The sequence below is a fragment of the Trichosurus vulpecula genome, chromosome 1 (assembly GCF_011100635.1).
Source record: "Trichosurus vulpecula isolate mTriVul1 chromosome 1, mTriVul1.pri, whole genome shotgun sequence".
In the NCBI taxonomy this organism is placed as follows: Eukaryota; Metazoa; Chordata; class Mammalia; order Diprotodontia; family Phalangeridae; genus Trichosurus; species Trichosurus vulpecula.
The window spans coordinates 417,871,845-417,889,589 of NC_050573.1; the positions used below are offsets into that span (position 1 = coordinate 417,871,845).

The following is a 17,745-nucleotide window of genomic DNA, read 5'->3' on the forward strand; positions in this document are numbered from 1 at the left end:
AAACTTCTTTTATATTTAATTCACAAACTAATTGATGGTCTGTCCAGGCAGTTTATTATTTTTCAGTGTGAGAGATTAGCTGTCGTCTTACAGTCAGCTTAGCAATCAGGCAAAGAGTTTGCTTGTTTAGGAAAATAGATATTTCACTTCAGTATTTTAAGGATTTGTCATTCATTGGTGTGTCATTTCCTCTCCTTTGGCAGATTTCGTGTTTCTGTTGTTGAAAAATTCATCACCCTGTGGCCAAAGTCTCTAAACTTAGGCTGGTCCTTAGACAAAGGACATACAATACATCACCAGGGCTGTGCTTGAAGCCTTTCCAGCTTGATAGAAACTGCCAAGCTTGTGCTTCACTGGCATAGCTTTTAAGAACTCAGTTACCTCCACATCTCAGTGACATGTTGTAGTAGGAATCTATTGAAAGTTGTGTGTTTGGAGAGAGAACATGGTATAGTGCAACGGTGTCGTTTTTCAAGTAAAATAAAACCCTGCAGTCCTCGTATTGTCTTAGAAAATCACAAATTAGCATCATCTATGTTGTGCAGTATTTTTTAATTTTTAATTTTTTTGTTAAACATTTCTCAATTACATTTTCATCTGGTGCTTGCTGGGGGATTTTGCAGGCAGCCTGCAGCTGAGGGATTAAAGAGAGCAAAGAATACTGAATTTTGAGTCAGGACAACCTAGATTTGAATCTATACTTGGACACTTATTATCTTTGCATGATTCTTGGGTAAGTCACTTAACATCATTGAGCTTGAGGCAGCTCTTTAAGACATTAATTTATAGGAAGATCTCAGTTTGTGTCAATGGAAGGAATAGTCGCATTGAAATCATGGGTCCTTGATATTGAACAAAAATAATTTTGATGTTTCAAATTAACATTTCAAAACTGTGCTAATATTTAAGAATATTTAATAGTGAATGTATATATGTATATCTTCAAAGAGTCATGTGTTAAATATGTTACAATATGTTAAAAATTATATCCAAGAGCATATAGGATATAACAAGTTACAGCAGTTATAGCATAAATATGGTCAATCAGCTTGCTCATAGTCTTGTAGTAAACTAATACATTGTTTAATTTGCAAATATAATATATGATGAAAATTGGTTTTTGCAAAGTAGAAAATGTAGTTTGCTTATTTGACAGTAAAAAGTTTTCTTTTAACAGGAATTGGTTATAATCTGGAAAGTTTGATTCAATACTTCAACAAACTTATTAATCGCCTATTAAGTGTAGTTGCTAGGAATCTATAGATGAACAATAACCTAGTCCCTAATCTCAAGAAGAGCTAACAGTCTACTATCAGGAAAATAACATATCTACAAATAAATGTAGTACAAGGTAGGGACTCTCTTGGAGAGGAAGAGAACACTTCCATCTGGTAGAGGTCAGGTAAGGCTTTTATGGAAGAGGTGACACGTAAGCTGAGCCTTGGAGAAAGGAGAAAAGGAAGGAATACGTATCGTGACTTAGACACAGGTGGCCTGCAGCTTATGCAGATACCCTGAAGCTGGAGGTTAAGTATTAGTCAGGTTTGATCTCAGTGGTCTTTTTAGATTTTTTTCTAGATCACTGGAATCTTCTGAAACTTTTTGAGCAGAGGAGTTGAATACTTTACTGGAGTCAGGGCAAGCTGTTACTCTCTGGCAAGAGGTGATATGGGCTAGTAATACTTCCTGTCTTAGGTTGTTTCCCACTCTAAACCATGTTCCACACAGCATAGTCAAAGAGATTTTCCTAAAGTAAAGGTCTGACCATGTTGCCACTCTTCACCCACCGCCACCTTAATAAATGAGAGAGTTTTCTAAAAATTGGAGCCATTGACCCTCAAAGGAAAACAAGCTTTCAGAGAAGCAGATGTGAGTAGTAGTGCGTTCTAGTCATAGTAGCCGTTCTATCTCTCCTGTGTCCCTAATGCTTGGAATGCATTCCCTCCTCTCCCCTCGACTTCTTAGAATCCCTGACTTTTTTCAAAGTTTGGCTCAAGTGCTGGCACCTCCTGATGTCTTTCCCAGTCCCTCCAGGAAATTATCTTGTATTTTCATTTTGTAAATATTGTATCTACATCATATGCTTGTTGCGTCTACTTTGCATATATTTTGAATTTACTTAATATTCAGATTTGTTGTTTTGTGCTCTCTCTCCCCACCATTCCCCCATGAAACCTCATTGAGGTCAAGGTCATTCCACCGTAGTGTAGCGGAGAGAGCATTGGATCTGCGTCAGGTAGACCTGAGTTCAAAACTTAACCTGCATGATCCTACAATCTGTCTTAGCCTTCCTGTCCCTCAGTTTCCTTATTTGTAAAATGAAAGGATTGGATTTGATTTGTAAGGTCCCTTTCAGCTCTAAATGTATGATCCCAAGAACACATTGCTTAATAAATGTTTGCTGATTGACCCAGTGTTAAGTTCAAGAAATGACTATTAGTCCAGTTTGGCTAGAATATAAAAATTCATGAAGGCGGTAATAGGAAATAAATCTAACGAGGTGGATAGAGATCATACTCCTTTAAATGTCAGGCTAGTTTATATTTTATTCCAGAGGCAGTGGCTAGCCACTAGAATTATTACTATTATTTGATCAGGAGAAAAGGCTTGTCATATAAAAAGATTAATTGCTGTCAGGATGAATTGAGCAGAGAGAGAGAGAGAGAGAGGGAGAGAGGGAGAGAGAGAGGGAGAGAGGGAGAGAGAGAGACAGAAAATAGGTAGATCACTTAGGAGAGGCTATTAAGTCTAGTCAGGTAATAGGGACCAAGAGTCTGAACAGGGAGGGTGGTGGCTTTGAGTGTAGAGAAGATGGAAGGACAAATGACAAGATTGGCCACTGAGAGGAAAAAGTCAAGTGTGACTTCCAGGTTAATAAACCCAGGTGTCTGGAAGGATAGTGGTGCCCTTAATAGACAGAGGGAAGTTTGGAGGTAGGGGGCAGCTAATGAACTCTGGGAGTCTTTTTAATTAGAAGTGCTTGTGGGATGATCAGATAGGTATGAGGAAAACCAAGAGACATCAGGGTCATGGGAATTCAAGGGAAGAAAGAGTATCCAAGAATAGCCAGTAGTCACCGATTTCAAAAGCTGCAGAGCAGCCTAAGATAATGAAGATTTAGAAACGCTGTCTGGCAGATTGGTTATTTAAGAGAGTGTTAACCTCAGTCCGTTAGAGTTAGAAACCAGATTACCAAGGACTGAGGAGTGAACGGGTAGTGAGGAGATAGGTTGTCCTGTTTGGCCTTCGTTCTCCCGAAGAGGGCCATGACATCAGGGAAATGATGATATGACTTGCAGCTGACTTTGATTTGAGTGACAGAGGGCTGTGCAAGGTCACCAGCCTCACTTTCTCCTCCAGAGCCATCTGGGTCCAGTGGCCTGATATTCACCAGGACAGTGGAGATGGTCCAGGATGCATTAGGAAACCCTGGCCCTTTCAGGTCCAGACCTTTTCAGGTTTTTACTTCCAGTGAGTTAACACCCATTTAGTGAATAGGCCTCCTTAAGAAATTAATCAAGGGTTGGCCCCTTTAATCAAAAACTTAAAAAAAAAAAATCAAACTGGGAGGGGAAGACCCTCAGGGTTCGTGGCCAGAAGAGAAAGTTACTATTTAGTATTTACATTCACTCTGCACTAGGAGGACAGGGACTTATTGTCCAGTCTGTGAGCTCCAGAGTGAATTGGGTTTAAGGCCAATGTCTTGGTCCTCTTCACTGTCCCTCCTCTCACTGCTCCATTTAGATGGCTGAAGGCTGCCTCCTTAACTTTGAGTTTACTGGCTAGATTTCTTTCTCAAAACCAAGGCTTAAACCCATGGTTTTTTTTTTGAGTTTTTGATTAAAGGGGCCTTCCTTTGATTAACTTCTTAAAAGAGGTGAGGAGATAGAGACCTACCCTGAACTCTGCCTGTCATCCCTTCAAGGAATTTGACTGGGTAAGGGAGGGGATCTAAAAGACAATAGATGCTTTAAGGGGTTGGCAGGATCTGGGGAGGGTTGGGTTTGTTTTTTTCTAGGATGGGATAGACCTGAGGGTTTATAATGGTAGTAGCATAAAACTGCAGACTAAGAAAGTTTGAAAATGAGAGTGAGAGAGGAAATGATTTCTGAGGCTAGTTTCTAGAAGATGAGGGATCTAGGGCACTGGTAGAGAGGGGTTTGCTGGAACCAAGGCTACTTTATCTTTTTCCCCACAGACAGGAGTTTGGGGGAGTGGGGCAGGAAGGAGATGGGTGAAAATGCCAAGAGTTTTGGGGTAGGGAGTAGGGAAGAAGTCTAGGGTGAATGACTTCCACTGTCTTTTATAGTAAGAGATCAAACTATCTGCTGAAAGAAAGGAGAATAGAAAAAAGTTTTGAGGACTTGGAATAAAAGTTTCTCTGCGCAAAGGCTAGGTTGAAATTAGATATCAGAATTTTAGTGGACAAGTCAGCATAATATGAATGAATGAAAATGCATTTATTAAGCTCTTACCGTATGTAACATACTGATAGATGTTAGGATAAAAATAGAAAAGTAAGACAGTTCTTGTCCTCAAGGAGCCCACATTCTAATGGGGGGAGACAGCACACCTCAAAGGTTTCTGCTGAAAGTCAGATAGAAAGGTGCTGTGATCTTTTAGCCGTGGCAGAGCAGATGGTAATGACTATTTTAATGTCATTTACATTGATTAAATCACATAATTTTCTGGTGTTGACCCATTTAACAGTGGCAAAGAATTGGCAGGGCATGTAGTTCTAGGGAGTCAAGGGCAAAGGACAGTAGCCTACAATTGAATTAGACTCTGTATGTTCAAGGTTGTATAAAGATGAAAGAGGTCAGAGCAGGACTTGAGGTGGCAGTGAGGACTGTGGAGGCAGATGAAGAAATGCTCAGGCAGTAAACACATAGGAAGAAGAAATGAGGAAATGGTAAATGGATGGAAGATCATAGAAGGGGAGGGTGTGGAGAGAAGTGACGAGATGAAGAAATGAGTAATGGCGACCAAATTAGCATTTTATCTCAATATTTCATTGCATAATGGCATGAAGAAAAACAAGCTTTCTCTCCTCTCTTATCTCCTTCCCCCCTAATTTGTTTCTTCTGTTATGGCTCTTCCTGTCCTGCCTTCTCTACCCTTGGGACAATGGTTGCCATTTTTAAGTGGAAGGGAAGATAACTTGTGAGAGAAAGACTCAGGCAAAGAACCAAATTCAGTTAGTAATTATCTGTGAAATAGGTTGATATATTTTTTAAAATTAAGAAAAACCTGTGATTCTTCTTAGACAGTTGATAGATCATAATATTTTATACAGTGTTGTTACTGAAGAATTCTAAACTTGGAAACAGCCAACTTTCAACATGAAACTACTTGTGTTGCTGATTTAACATTCAGAAATTAAGAAAGAATATTAATTAAATTTAAGAAGAGTAAAAAGTAAATTTGCCATTAAGGTCTAAATTAAAAACAAAATCATTTTCATTTCCGTAAAGAATAAGTGGATGTTTTTGCAGCTGTTTCACCTAGTGCTTATATAAACACTGGTTTAAGTTCTTCTCTAACATAGTTATTTAAATATTGTTTTCTTGTGGAAATAAACTGGTATACCTATGGATACAAAACTTATTAATAGCTGTAGTGTTGGAAAATAAGCAACACATGTCTTATAGACTAATTGTGCTCTATCACACTTTTAATACTGTAATTGTTATATTTGAAGGGATGTTTCTGAACCAAGGTATGTCAAGATCTGTGTACTAATAAATTATAGGGTCATTGGATTGTGCTTAAATAAGCTTAAATTCTGATACTATATAATATATAAAGATTATATGGATTCTTTTATAATTCACAAACCTTATAAAGGTAGTATTCAATTTACTGAGTGACCAGCCATGTAGTATAACACCCAGTTTTTCTTGAGTGGTATGAGAGAATGAGGTTTCTTATTTAAACATATTTCATGAAATAACGAAGCATACTTCCCTGCCTTAGTAAACAGAGTATGCAAATATAATTTAACCTTCTTTGTGCTGACTCAGGCTCACCATTATGAATAAATCTACTGCTACCAGTCAGTAAGCATTAAGTGCCTACTTTATGCCAGGTACTGTACTAAACCCTGGAGATATGGTCCTTGCTCTCAAGAAGCCCAGTCTAATAAGGGAGACAACATGAAAAGAACTAGGTACAAACAAGCTACCTACAGGATAAATTGGAGGTAATCAAAAGAGGGAAGACATTAACATTAAGGGGGATTGGGAAAGGCTTTTTATAGAAGGTAGGATTTTAGCTGCAAATAAAAGAATCTAGGAGTCAGAGATAAGGAAAGTGTATTCTAGGCTTGTTATAGCCAGTGAAAATTCCTGGAATCTGGTGCAAGGAGACCAGTGTCATTTGATTGCCAAGTAGATGGGGTAGGGGGAGTGTAAAATTTAAGAAGACTAGAAAGGTGAGGGGAGGAGTGTTGGGTAATGAAAGGCTTTGAACACTAAACAGAGGACTTTATATTTGACTCTGGAGGTGATAGGGAGCCAGTAGAGTTTTGAGTAGTGGGGTGACATGGTTAGGCTTGCTTTAGGAAGCTTACTTAGGAAGATGGACTAGAGAGCAGTAGTCCAGGTGAGGTGATGAGGGCCTACACTAGGGTGGTGGCAGGTCAGAGGAGAGAAGGGGGTATATATGAGAGATGTGAGAAAGGCAAAATGCAAAAATGACAGGCCTTGGCAGCAGGATTGGATAATGGGGGGTGAGAGAGGGAGGAGTTGAGGATGGCACTTAGGTTGGGAGCCTGGGGGACTGAAAGAATGGTAGTGACCTCAGTAGTAATAGAGAAGTTTGGAAGGGGGTGGGAGAGATCATTGAGTTCAGTTTTGAACAGGTTGAGTTTAAGTCTACAGGATGTTCACTTTGAAGTGTCGTGTAGACATTTGGAGATGCAAGTCTGGAAATTAGAGAAGGTGCAACCTGGATGAAGATATCTAGTAAAAGAGACTGAGAAGGAGACATCAGATATGTACCAGGAGGTGTCTCAGACGTGGAGAGAAGAAACTATCAAGGAGAAGGTGATCTGACGGTGGCAAAGGTTGCAGGAAGGTCAAGAAGGATGCCAACTGAAAAAGTTATGCGATTTGGATGGTGAGACTGGAAGCTCCAAGAGAATGAGAAGAAGTGAAGGAGTGTAGCCAGTATAGGGAGGAGAGTCAATGGGGAATGAACAGATCAAGTAAGGTTGAGAGACGTGGGCATGTTTGTAGGCAGTAGGGAAGCAGCCAGTAGACAGGGAGAGATTGAAGATCAGTGAGTGCAAATAATGGAGGGGGAAATCTGCAGAAGATACCCAGAAATGGAATGAGATCACTTGTGCATGTAGAGGAGTGTCTTTGGCACTTAGCATAGGGTTTTACTACTTAGTAGGTGTTCAAATGCTTGTTGAATTGGATTAAAATTTGTAATTTCATAAAGTATTCCCTTCCCTTGGCATTTTCATCTGCATTGTATTAAGCCCAAAGATTAATTTGGTTAGTAAGTAGTTATGTTAACGTGTCTTAAGTGTGAGCATCAAATACCCCTCCATTTTTGGGGGGAGGGGTATTTCCATAAAAATTATTTTGTAGCTTTATTTGTCGAGGTCCTTTGTGTTTCTTTGTAGATTAACTCCCATATATTTAATGTATTTTTAAAAATTGTAAGGGCATTTCTTTTTTTACCGCTTCTTCCTAGATTGTGTTAATAATAATATACAGAAATGCTCATGATCTTTTGCATTTGAGGGTAGAGTCTGCTATTCTGTCAAAGTTATTATTATCTCATTTTTTTTTGGCTGATTCTCTTAGGTTTTCTAAGTAAACTTATCCATAGTTTCGCTTTCTGTGACTATGCTTGTTCCCATAAGTTTTTCTTACTGTTATAGTTAATCTTTGTAATACCATGTCATATAATCATGGTGACAGTGAACAACCTTGTTTCACCTTGATCTAATTGTGAAAACTTCCATTTCTTCACTACCAATATTGCCTACTCTTGGATTTAGGTAAGTATGTTTGATCATATTAAGCGGGAAGTATTTCTTTCAAATAAGCCATGAAACAAGTGTAGCCTTTGAAAGCTTTGGGTTATTTTTGTAATGACGGCAGTGATGAAAATGTGGCACTCTTTTGTTCTCCAGGCTGTGTTTCTAGAATTTATGCTTTATGAAAAGTTCAGTAAAATGAAAAGAATTCTTGAAAGATGTTGTAATGTTATGGAACATCGCTGGAACTGGCTATGCCCTTATGTTACTACTCCTTATAAACAAATACAAATTATTTTATTTTTTAAAAAGAAACTTTGGAAATTGCAACTCAACACATTTTTTTAGTCTTAACTAATAATTTATCCTTCTCCACTAACTCCACTAACACTGTTGGAAATTTTTATACATCTATACTTTTATTGTGACACATCTGAAAAGCCCAGAGATATATACAGGTAGGCCTCAATTTACAGATGGATCATGTCCTAAAAGTTCATTTCTGAAATGGTGGTTAAGTTTATTTTCTTAGGCCTATTTTGCCATCAGGTATACCTGAAGTAGATTATTTCATCTTTATCTGACTAATTTTTTTACAACATTTCTGTAGGAGAAAGTGTATTCTGAGTTCTAGCAGGAGGCCAGGAACATGTCAACAGCCAAGTGTGTGTGTGTGTCAGTGTCTCTGTCTCTCTCTATCTTGGGGAGAGTGGGGATAGGAAGGAGGAGGGGGGGAAGGAGAAACAGAGGTTGTTTCAAGCAAGCGTATTTCTTTGTTGTGTATGACTCAGGATATTGTAGTGGCTTAGAGGCATCATTCTCAACATTAATTACCATCTCCTGTTAGCTTGTAGAAATGTAGGCCCTAAATTTAGGATGTATATCATGAAAGTTGAATGGTGATTCTTTTAAAAAAAAATTAGAAGACCAAGTCCCCAAACACTTAAAATTGAGGTTACTTTTGAGGCAACTCCTAAAACTAGCTAGAAGGCCTGATTGCTGAACTCTTGAATTTGGGTCTGCTAGAGAGGAGATCCGTAGGAAGTTCCACCATTAGGCCACACGTTGGGGAATTTACACCACTGCCTTTTTAAGAAGGCCTAGGACAGGGCTGTTCAACCTTAGATTTATCTTAGGGCCACGTCAAAATAAAATAATTATTCGAAGGCCGCACCCAGAATAAAAAATACAGTACACTAATAGAAAGTGGGGTAAGGACCATCATCAGTAGGACAGGCAAAGGCTCAAAGCGCAAAAGGAAACACAAAACAACAAAGTGACAACACAACAGTATAAAGGTAGGTGCATACTGACTAGTCTGCATTGTACAGATGGAACGCATCCCACAGATCGATTGAAAATTCCATGCGTTATGTTTCGTCTGTAGTACTGCTTAAAAACACCAAAGAAAATTAACATCAAGATTATTTATTAGTGATGGAATTAAAAAATCTAATATGCATTCCATGTAAATTAGTATTTTATTTTTTCCGCTCATGAAAATTAAAACCCACAGACGGGCTGCATAAAATCACACTGCAGGCCACATTTTGGACAGCCCTGGCCTAGGAGTGGGACGATTTCCAGGATTAGTTGTTTGGCATTATGGGTACATTTCCCTGTGCCGTGTGGCTTTTCTAGAATTCCTGATACTCCATACAGCCAACTGGCATTTATTAAGTGCTTACTATGATCTAGGCACCATCACACATTAAGTGTTTAACAGTTGCCTTTTCATTCATCCATTTTACTCCATCTGGGGCCATGTCTTTGATGAGAAGCTGCCACTTTGGGGTTGAGGAAAAGATGGTGGGTTCATCTCTGGGGTCCAGGAACTCTTTTTCTTTTCTTGTACCATATGGGTTAGAATGTAGCAGAAAAGTGTAATTTGGTTCAAAAAAGATAGAGGGAATCTAGAAATCCAATAAATTGCTTTAAAAGGCAATGCTTGTGAACAGCAATTGGTTTGGGGATTTGGGTTTGTTTGTAGCAGTTTTCCTCTCCAGATTTGTTAGGTCCTTCTGAGATTTTCTCAATCCCTTTCGCTTCCTAGCTTGATCTCTTGAAGACTACTTAGGATATCCTTTATTGTCATCATAGTGTAATACTTGAGAGGTACACACTCAAATACTAATTGATTATTCCTGTTGCTTTGCCCCCACATTCACAAATAACAAAATAAATTAGGATTAAAAAAAGGAAATTTAGTAGTCTGAATTATGATGTGAATATTTGTGACATTTTGTTTTCAGAATATTTTTAATTTAGCTAGACTAAAAAAATTCATTTCTAATCTTTTAAATTCAAATTGAAAAAACATGCATCTGGAAATATAAGCTTTAATTGCTTGAAAAACTGTGATGGTAGCATTGTAGTAGTATTGCCAATTTTTATTTATTACAAGTCTTGCTTATCCTTAGTCTTAGTTTAATGTTAGTCTTTCAAAATAGTAACATGTAGTTACTTCTGCCAAGCAAATGTAGATTTTGAAGAAATTAGTCCTAAAATCTTCTTTTGCATTCAAGATAATCTTTTGCTGTTCATTGAAAACAATAAAAGTTTTCTTAGAACAATTGTACAGAAGTTGGGTCCAGCCTCTGTTCTCTTGCTGTGTTCAAAGAGTTTTAAAAAATCTACCCAGCTTCCTACTGTGGTGATGAGGTAAGCTATAACAAGGGTCCTTCACTGGTCTGTGAACTTTAAAAAAAAAACCACACACCCACACAACATTTTGAAGAAATTTGTTTCCTTTATAATCATACGTATGTTTTAATGTGTTGTTCTGGGAAGGAGTCCGTGATGCTATAACTTGGAAATCTTAAATCAGCTGTCTGTGCAATCATCTTTGGGCTTGACTATGCTTAACCCCAGATATAATGTCAAATACCAAATATTGTACCAGGTGTTTCAAAGGGTATTTTAAAAAATGTTAGCTACATTGGTCAAAAAGGGTCGTTCCTGAGTTCAAGTTCTAAAAGAAATTTAGCCCACAGTGATTTGTTTTGTCCCCAGGAGAATGTTTTAATTGAAACAAGTCCCCACCTCCTTTTTTTTTTTTTCCCCTTCAGAGAAGGATTAGTATTTCAAGAGCAACTATTGCATTCCACTGAAATTTTAAGTTGTCTTTTTCCCTCATTTATTGACAACAAATGATTTGTGATTCTTTGAGGGCTATATGATTGATACGTTGGTTTTTGTGGGTCAAAAGTTGGTTCTCTACAATATCTTAGTGTTTTTTGTAGGATCTAGATTTTCCAGATATCCTTCTTATTCTTTCTCCTTGACTAATGTTTTAGCTTCCCCATGACTCTCCCCTTACTTAGTTCATGCGGTATTTCACCGTTCTTTGCTGTTGTTTTCCTTCTTATTTTTTACTTTTCATTCTGAATTAATACTGCATTCAACTTCAGCATCTGAATGGGAATTGTAAATTCTTAACCTATGAAGTAAGTAAACAAGACAGGACTTAAAAAGTGCTGCTTAAAAGTCTGCTCAAGTATAACCATGACAATAAATCTGCTGTTAAGGAAATTGTGAAATCCTCTCTTACTTTTTGAAAGTATCAACACTGAGCAAGCAATTTAGTGTGATATATTACTGTTGGCCAATATTCTAGCTGTATTCTTCTGTGCATATGATGTCATTGGAAAGAGAACTGGAAAGAAGACTCTAGGAGTCATGAGACCTGAGTTAATAGGTTTGAATTTTCTTCTGACTAGCTGCTTTATTTGGGACAAGTCATTTAACCCCATTTGATCCTCAGTTTCATTTGAACTAACCAACCTCTTAAGGTTCCTTTCAGCTCTAAAATTCCATTATTATAAAAAATCTAATGTTTCCTTAACAAGTCTCTTAATTCACACCTTCCTCACCATTTCTATTGCCACCACCTCAGTCATTCTATCATTTCCATCTTGTCACACCTGGATTATAGTCACAGATGGTATTCTGATGTCACAGCAACTTTGAGATGTGCATGGGCCTTTCTGGAATAGTTAACCATTCTATGCTGAAAGCAGCTGGCATTTAACTAATACAGGGGAAGGCACCCAAGACACCCTGCAGTATTTGGATGAGGTGGGGCAAGAAGAAATACATTGGATTCACAGTTGTGTGAGAAGGCAATGGGAAGGGAATAAGCATTTATATAGTGCCTACTATGTACAGAAACTGTGCTAAGCTATTTTAAAATATTGTCTCAATTCATGCTCACAAAAACCTTGTGAGGGAGGTGCTATTGTTATCCCTGTTTTACGGTAGAGGAAACTGAGGCAAACAGGAGGAAAGTGTATGTGTAAAAAGGTAAATGTGTAGTAAGGCTAGTAAGTGGCTAAAGTAGAATTTGAATTGAGTTATTCATGACTCAGAATTTAGTGCTTTATTCATGATGTGTTTCAGACTTGAAAACTGATTGGATATGGAGAGAAGGGAAAGGCAGTCAAAGCTAGTTTGGGGGCTGCACAACGAGAAGGAGGGTTGAAGAGAAGCCTGGGTTTTACAGGAAAGATGAGTTCTGTTTTGGACATAATGGGCTTGAGGTGGTTCTGACCCATGCAGTTTGAAATGTCTGCTAGGCAGATGTGGGATTAGAGCTCAGGAGAGACTTGGGATAGCTGTTATCGATCTGGGAGTCATCTACATAGAGATGAGAATAGAACCCATGTTTGTTGCTAAGCTCATTAAGAGTCTGTGGAGAGAAGACCCAGGATAGCACTTTTGGCCTAGCTCTTCACCACCAGCACATCACTGATTATAATATTCCCTATGATTGGAATGATTTCCCCTTTCTTTACGTGCCCTCTACCTGCTAAAATCTTAGGCTGCTCATTTACCATCTCCTTCAGGAAGCCTTCCCTGATCTATGTCTCCTCAAAAATCATCCTGTTTATATCTAATTCATCATTTTGGATTTTAGTTTATTGTTCTGTGCAATACTCCTCTCCTGTGAGGGCAGGAACCAGTTCTCATGTAATCTATAATCTCTGAGTGATCATCACAGTACTCTGCACAGTTACATTAATAAAACACTATTTATTGGGAGAGAATGTGTCATAGTGGATAGAAGTCCAGCTTTGGCATCAGAGGACCTGGTTTTAAGGTCCTGTCTGTGACATACGGCATCGCCCCAGGCAAACCTTAAGATTGCTTTGCAATGGAGAAACTTTACACACACCAGTAATTTCCTATACCTGTGAAATCAGATCCAAACGTAGGGTGTGTGAGTGTCTGTGTCTGTATGTCTGTCTGTGTGTGATTTCAACGTAGAGAGCTCCTGGTGAAGAACTTGTATCAGTTCACATTTGTTCCTTCTTACAACTTACCATCTTAGAGAATGTATGCATATATTACACGTACACGTGTGTGTGTGTGTGTGTGTGTGTGTGTTTGAAGTACTATGATGTGATAAATATGAAGACTGCAGAAAAATGTGAAGAGACTTATGAAGTGATGTAAAGCAGGTTCAGCGTGCCTTTTAATTAGCATGAAGCCATATTTTTAAAAAGTGACAGCAAGACAACAGGTCTTACTATAAGTTCACATATAGAAAGAGGCAAAATAAGTATTGTTAGTGTTCTTATTTATATTTTGATAGAAATATTTTAATCCATTTTTGTACAACAAATTTACAACAGAAATTCTTTCATTATTGTTGTTTTTAATGATAAAGTTGTTTATTAAGTTCAGATTCTGCCAGATTTTGAAAACCTTCCGTGATCTGATACTTTCCTAACTATCCTTATAGACTTATTTATTCCTCTTCCCTCATATATACCCTTCTTAGGTTATCTAGCTGATCTCCACATCTCACCTATGTGTGACATGCTCATGTGAGCTGTCAGAATCTTCTCAAAGTATTATCCAGTGAGGTTTCCTGAGAAGTGACTTTTCATTCTTTCTCTGCTCAATAGCTTAGTAAAACACTCGAGAGAAAAGCTGATAGAGAAATTGTCTCCTACGCTATAGTGTCCTCCTAAAGTGAGATCACAAAAAGTGATGTTTTTATATACACAGTGTAAGTTTCTGAGAATTTTAAAATATTTTAGGAAAGCATTTACCTAAAGATACAATATAATAAATAATGGTTATGATAGCATAGGATGATTAGATCGACGTAATATTACTATAAAAATGCTTCCTTCTTTAACATTCATTTTCTCTTTGTGACAGGAGCTCTTACCAAAGTAAAGGAGAGTAAACGGCATGTGGAAGAAGGGAAAATGGAGGTTCAAAAGGCAGATGGCATTCAAGATCGCTGTAATACCATTTCTTTTGCTACTTTGGCTGAAATTCACCACTTCCATCAAATTCGAGTGAGAGACTTCAAATCACAGATGCAGCATTTCTTACAGCAGCAAATAATATTTTTCCAAAAAGTGACACAAAAGTTGGAAGAAGCTCTTCACAAGTATGATAGTGTTTAATATCTGAACTTTGAATTCTAACTTCCCTCAGTTTGAGGGTGATTTAAACAGAGTAAAATAACTGCTGTCAAAGAACTCTTGCCAACTGTCAGTGGTGGTACAAGGATGGTTTTGTGTTCAACTGGAACCCGGCTGAATATATAATTATGTAGGAAAGAAACAGTTAATATGGTTATGTAATAGAAACAGTACCACACATTGTAGCTAAATTATACTATGTATGCCTACACTACCATTGTAACTTTTGGAATAATGATTATACTATTTGCCTTATTGCTTTTTGAAGTATGGGTATTTTAGTGCATACTTTGTAGACCTCAAAACCCATTAAGGGTCTCAAAGAAGCTGGCTAGTTAAAAGCCTACTTTGGATGCCTTTTTATTCTTGTAGATTTGGATTATCTAAATTCAACCAATTCTCTGTTTACAAACTCCTCCTAGAGCAGCTATGCGACTTTGTGCCTTTAGACTCTTGGTTTTTCTTTTTTGTTGTTTTTTGTTTTTTTTAGTAAGCCACGTTTTTATGATTGAAAGAATGAAGGGTCAGTGCATATAAATGAGAGACTGATAACCTCATTGACTGGAAGAGTTATCAGCTGTCATCATTTTGCACAGCAAGTATTATCTCCTGACAAAATGCTGTCTGAAAATGCAGGATCTGGAACCAGTGCTCGTCTCTGGATGTGAATGAAGACTATTTATTGTGTGTACCAGGAAGCAAGAACATTGTGCCACTGCAGTCCCGTACATGATATGGTAGCATATAAGGCTCTTCACTAAATTATACCTTAAACCGATGAGTGAGAATTTAGGGGACTGTCTTACAAATGAAGAAGAGAATTCAAATCGGGATACAAAAGCAGATTCGGTGATCACTCACTTGGTTTTTTTCTTTTTTGAGTTTAAAATATTTTTCTCATTGTTTGGATATTCACTATAATTTTGAAATGGAGCTACACTGTTAAATAATAGACCCGAGACTCCACTGTGATTCACTGGCTTACTCAATCAAAAACTTTCAGGGATGTCTTATAAAGTATAGTACTATAATTATTTAAAAGTAGCTTTGGTTGAATTAGGAGGGACCAGACATGATTTCTATTATTCCAGATACTGAAGAGATACAAATTTATTTCTACTGCATGTAAAAGAATCATTAGTGTTATAAGGCGCTCCCACCCCAACCCCCAAAATTGGCTTTAAATATTTTTAATTTTTTCTTTTGCTATTACAAGGGAAATTTATATGAGTTTTGAATACCAAAAAAGATTCAAAAGCAGCTTAATTTTCAAAAGCACAAAAAAAGAGTCTGGCTTAAGCAAAAGTGCTATCAAATGTTCATGGTGATGCACTTGGTGAGTGGGAATGACATGATTCTGAATAAGTTTACAAATATACTGTGTTGGTGAAAGATCTAGTATCTGCTGTTTTGTGAAGTCAAACAAAGGTTGTATCAGAAACCCAGAGTATTGTATTGCTAACATGGAAGTTTAAAAAAAAAAAAGCCAGTTTGTTTGATCCTCTAGCTCAATGAGTGAGAAGGAATATCAAAAAGTCTTGGCAATCTAAATATAGAAGGAAGTTTTGTGAAATAAATACTTTATCATTTCATTAAGTGTCTGAAAAGTGGACTAATGTGAGTTGAATTCTAAGATCAAATAATCAATTATTTTGACCTTTGGTTTGAATTTCATGCCATAGGTTGCTTAGAGCCAGACTTTTAACTATATATGGCTATGTATTTACCGTGGAATTGTAACCAAATTCATTGTTCTCCAAATAAGTGATACGAGCTTATTGATTGTAAAATAACATTCTTGAACTGAAACAGTTCAGTTTATAAATTCCCATTTCATTTTAGCTTGGGAATTACAGCATTTATTTTTAAGTCTAGCTCTATACTGGATAAATAAGCAATATATGTTCAATGTGTTTTCCAAGTGGTTTGAAAATGACATTTATTTGCCTCCTTATTTTGATGATGCCTTGGGATAAAAAAAAATAAGAAAACAAAATTTGTGGGTCGGCAGCACTATCTAAATCTCATTACTGTGTTTTGGCCAGTGTAGACTTAGCTTGAATACAGAGAATCTGAAAACTAGGGTGTACCAGGGTCATGAATGTGTAGATCCTGAACTGAAGACTAGAGTATGCGTTTGTTGGGCTGCACAAGAAAGTATAAATTCACACTGCCTTGTTACAAGGAAGCTTTTGTTTTTAACAAGCACATTATATTATGATACCAGTGGCTCATAAGAAATTAAACTAATTTAGTATTGTGGCATAGAAGACCAGAATTATTCTTCTTCATTTCCATTTGAAAAGAGAAGAGCTTTATTTCTTTAACGATCTTGGGCCTATTAAACCATTTCAGCACACAAATATTACTGGAATGGTAATGCCTAAGAGAAAAGCCATGACAACATGTATGCTGGTCACCGTAATCAGAATGGTACAATTCCCTCCAATAAACTCTCGTGCCCTTCATTACATCATCTGGCCTTCTTTATTTCTAGAATTGGTAAATAAGAAGGAAAGGAACTAACTACAAAGTGTACTTATGTGAGGCAGTCCACTGTGAAAACGTATTTTCCTATTTAAGGTAAAACTACAGCTGTGCCTGCAGTTTGACTGCAGGTCAAGGTAGTGAGATTAATCTACAGACCACACAAAGTCTCTCTAGCCGCTTTGTAGTCGCATCTGTTATTTTTTTTTTGGTTGAGATTATTTGGACACAGACCTAAAGAACCCGTTTGAAGGATGAATCTACAAAGATAAGACAGCATGACATGTATTGGAAGGAAAGACCAGTGGACTTGGGGTCAGGAGACCAGGGTGATAGTCCTGTCCCTCACACTTCATAGCTGCATGACCTTTGTCAAGTCATTTAATATTCTGAGCCTCATTTTCCTCATCTCTAAAACGGAAATAATAATATTGTCCTGACCTACCTCACAGGATTGTTGTGAGGAAAGTGCTTTGTAAACTTGAAAGCACTATATCAATGTGAGCTATTATTTATTAATAAACTCATTTTATGTTAGTTTTTAGTTTGAATAAAATGGTTGCTGGAATTTCTTTGGGCCTCACCAGTCATACATATAGTACATACATACAGTTAAAAACCCCTGTTGGTAATAACTGTAAACAATACTTTAGATATTCAAATATCTAAATTTTCTCTGATCTACTTGTTCCAGAACAAAATATACTTAATCTTTAAGTATTTCTGTTACATCTTTCTTGGCAACATCTGTCCAATGCTACCACCACTTTGCTGTGTTTATCCCTTCATAGCTCCTGGCATCTATTACCATTTCTGCTCTATTTT

General features: G+C 37.3%; 1 protein-coding gene across 1 annotated transcript in view; it reads left to right on the forward strand.

Moving 5' to 3' along the window:
- The window catches only part of SNX18 (sorting nexin 18), a 30,485-nt gene extending 13,584 nt beyond the window's left edge, over positions 1–16,901 (forward strand). Inside the window, exon 2 of the mRNA XM_036740760.1 lies at positions 14,162–16,901. Coding sequence (XP_036596655.1) covers positions 14,162–14,415 — 254 coding nt within the window. The 3' untranslated portion in view covers positions 14,416–16,901. The remainder of the gene's footprint in view (positions 1–14,161) is intronic.
- The last annotated feature ends 844 nt before the right edge of the window (positions 16,902–17,745 follow it).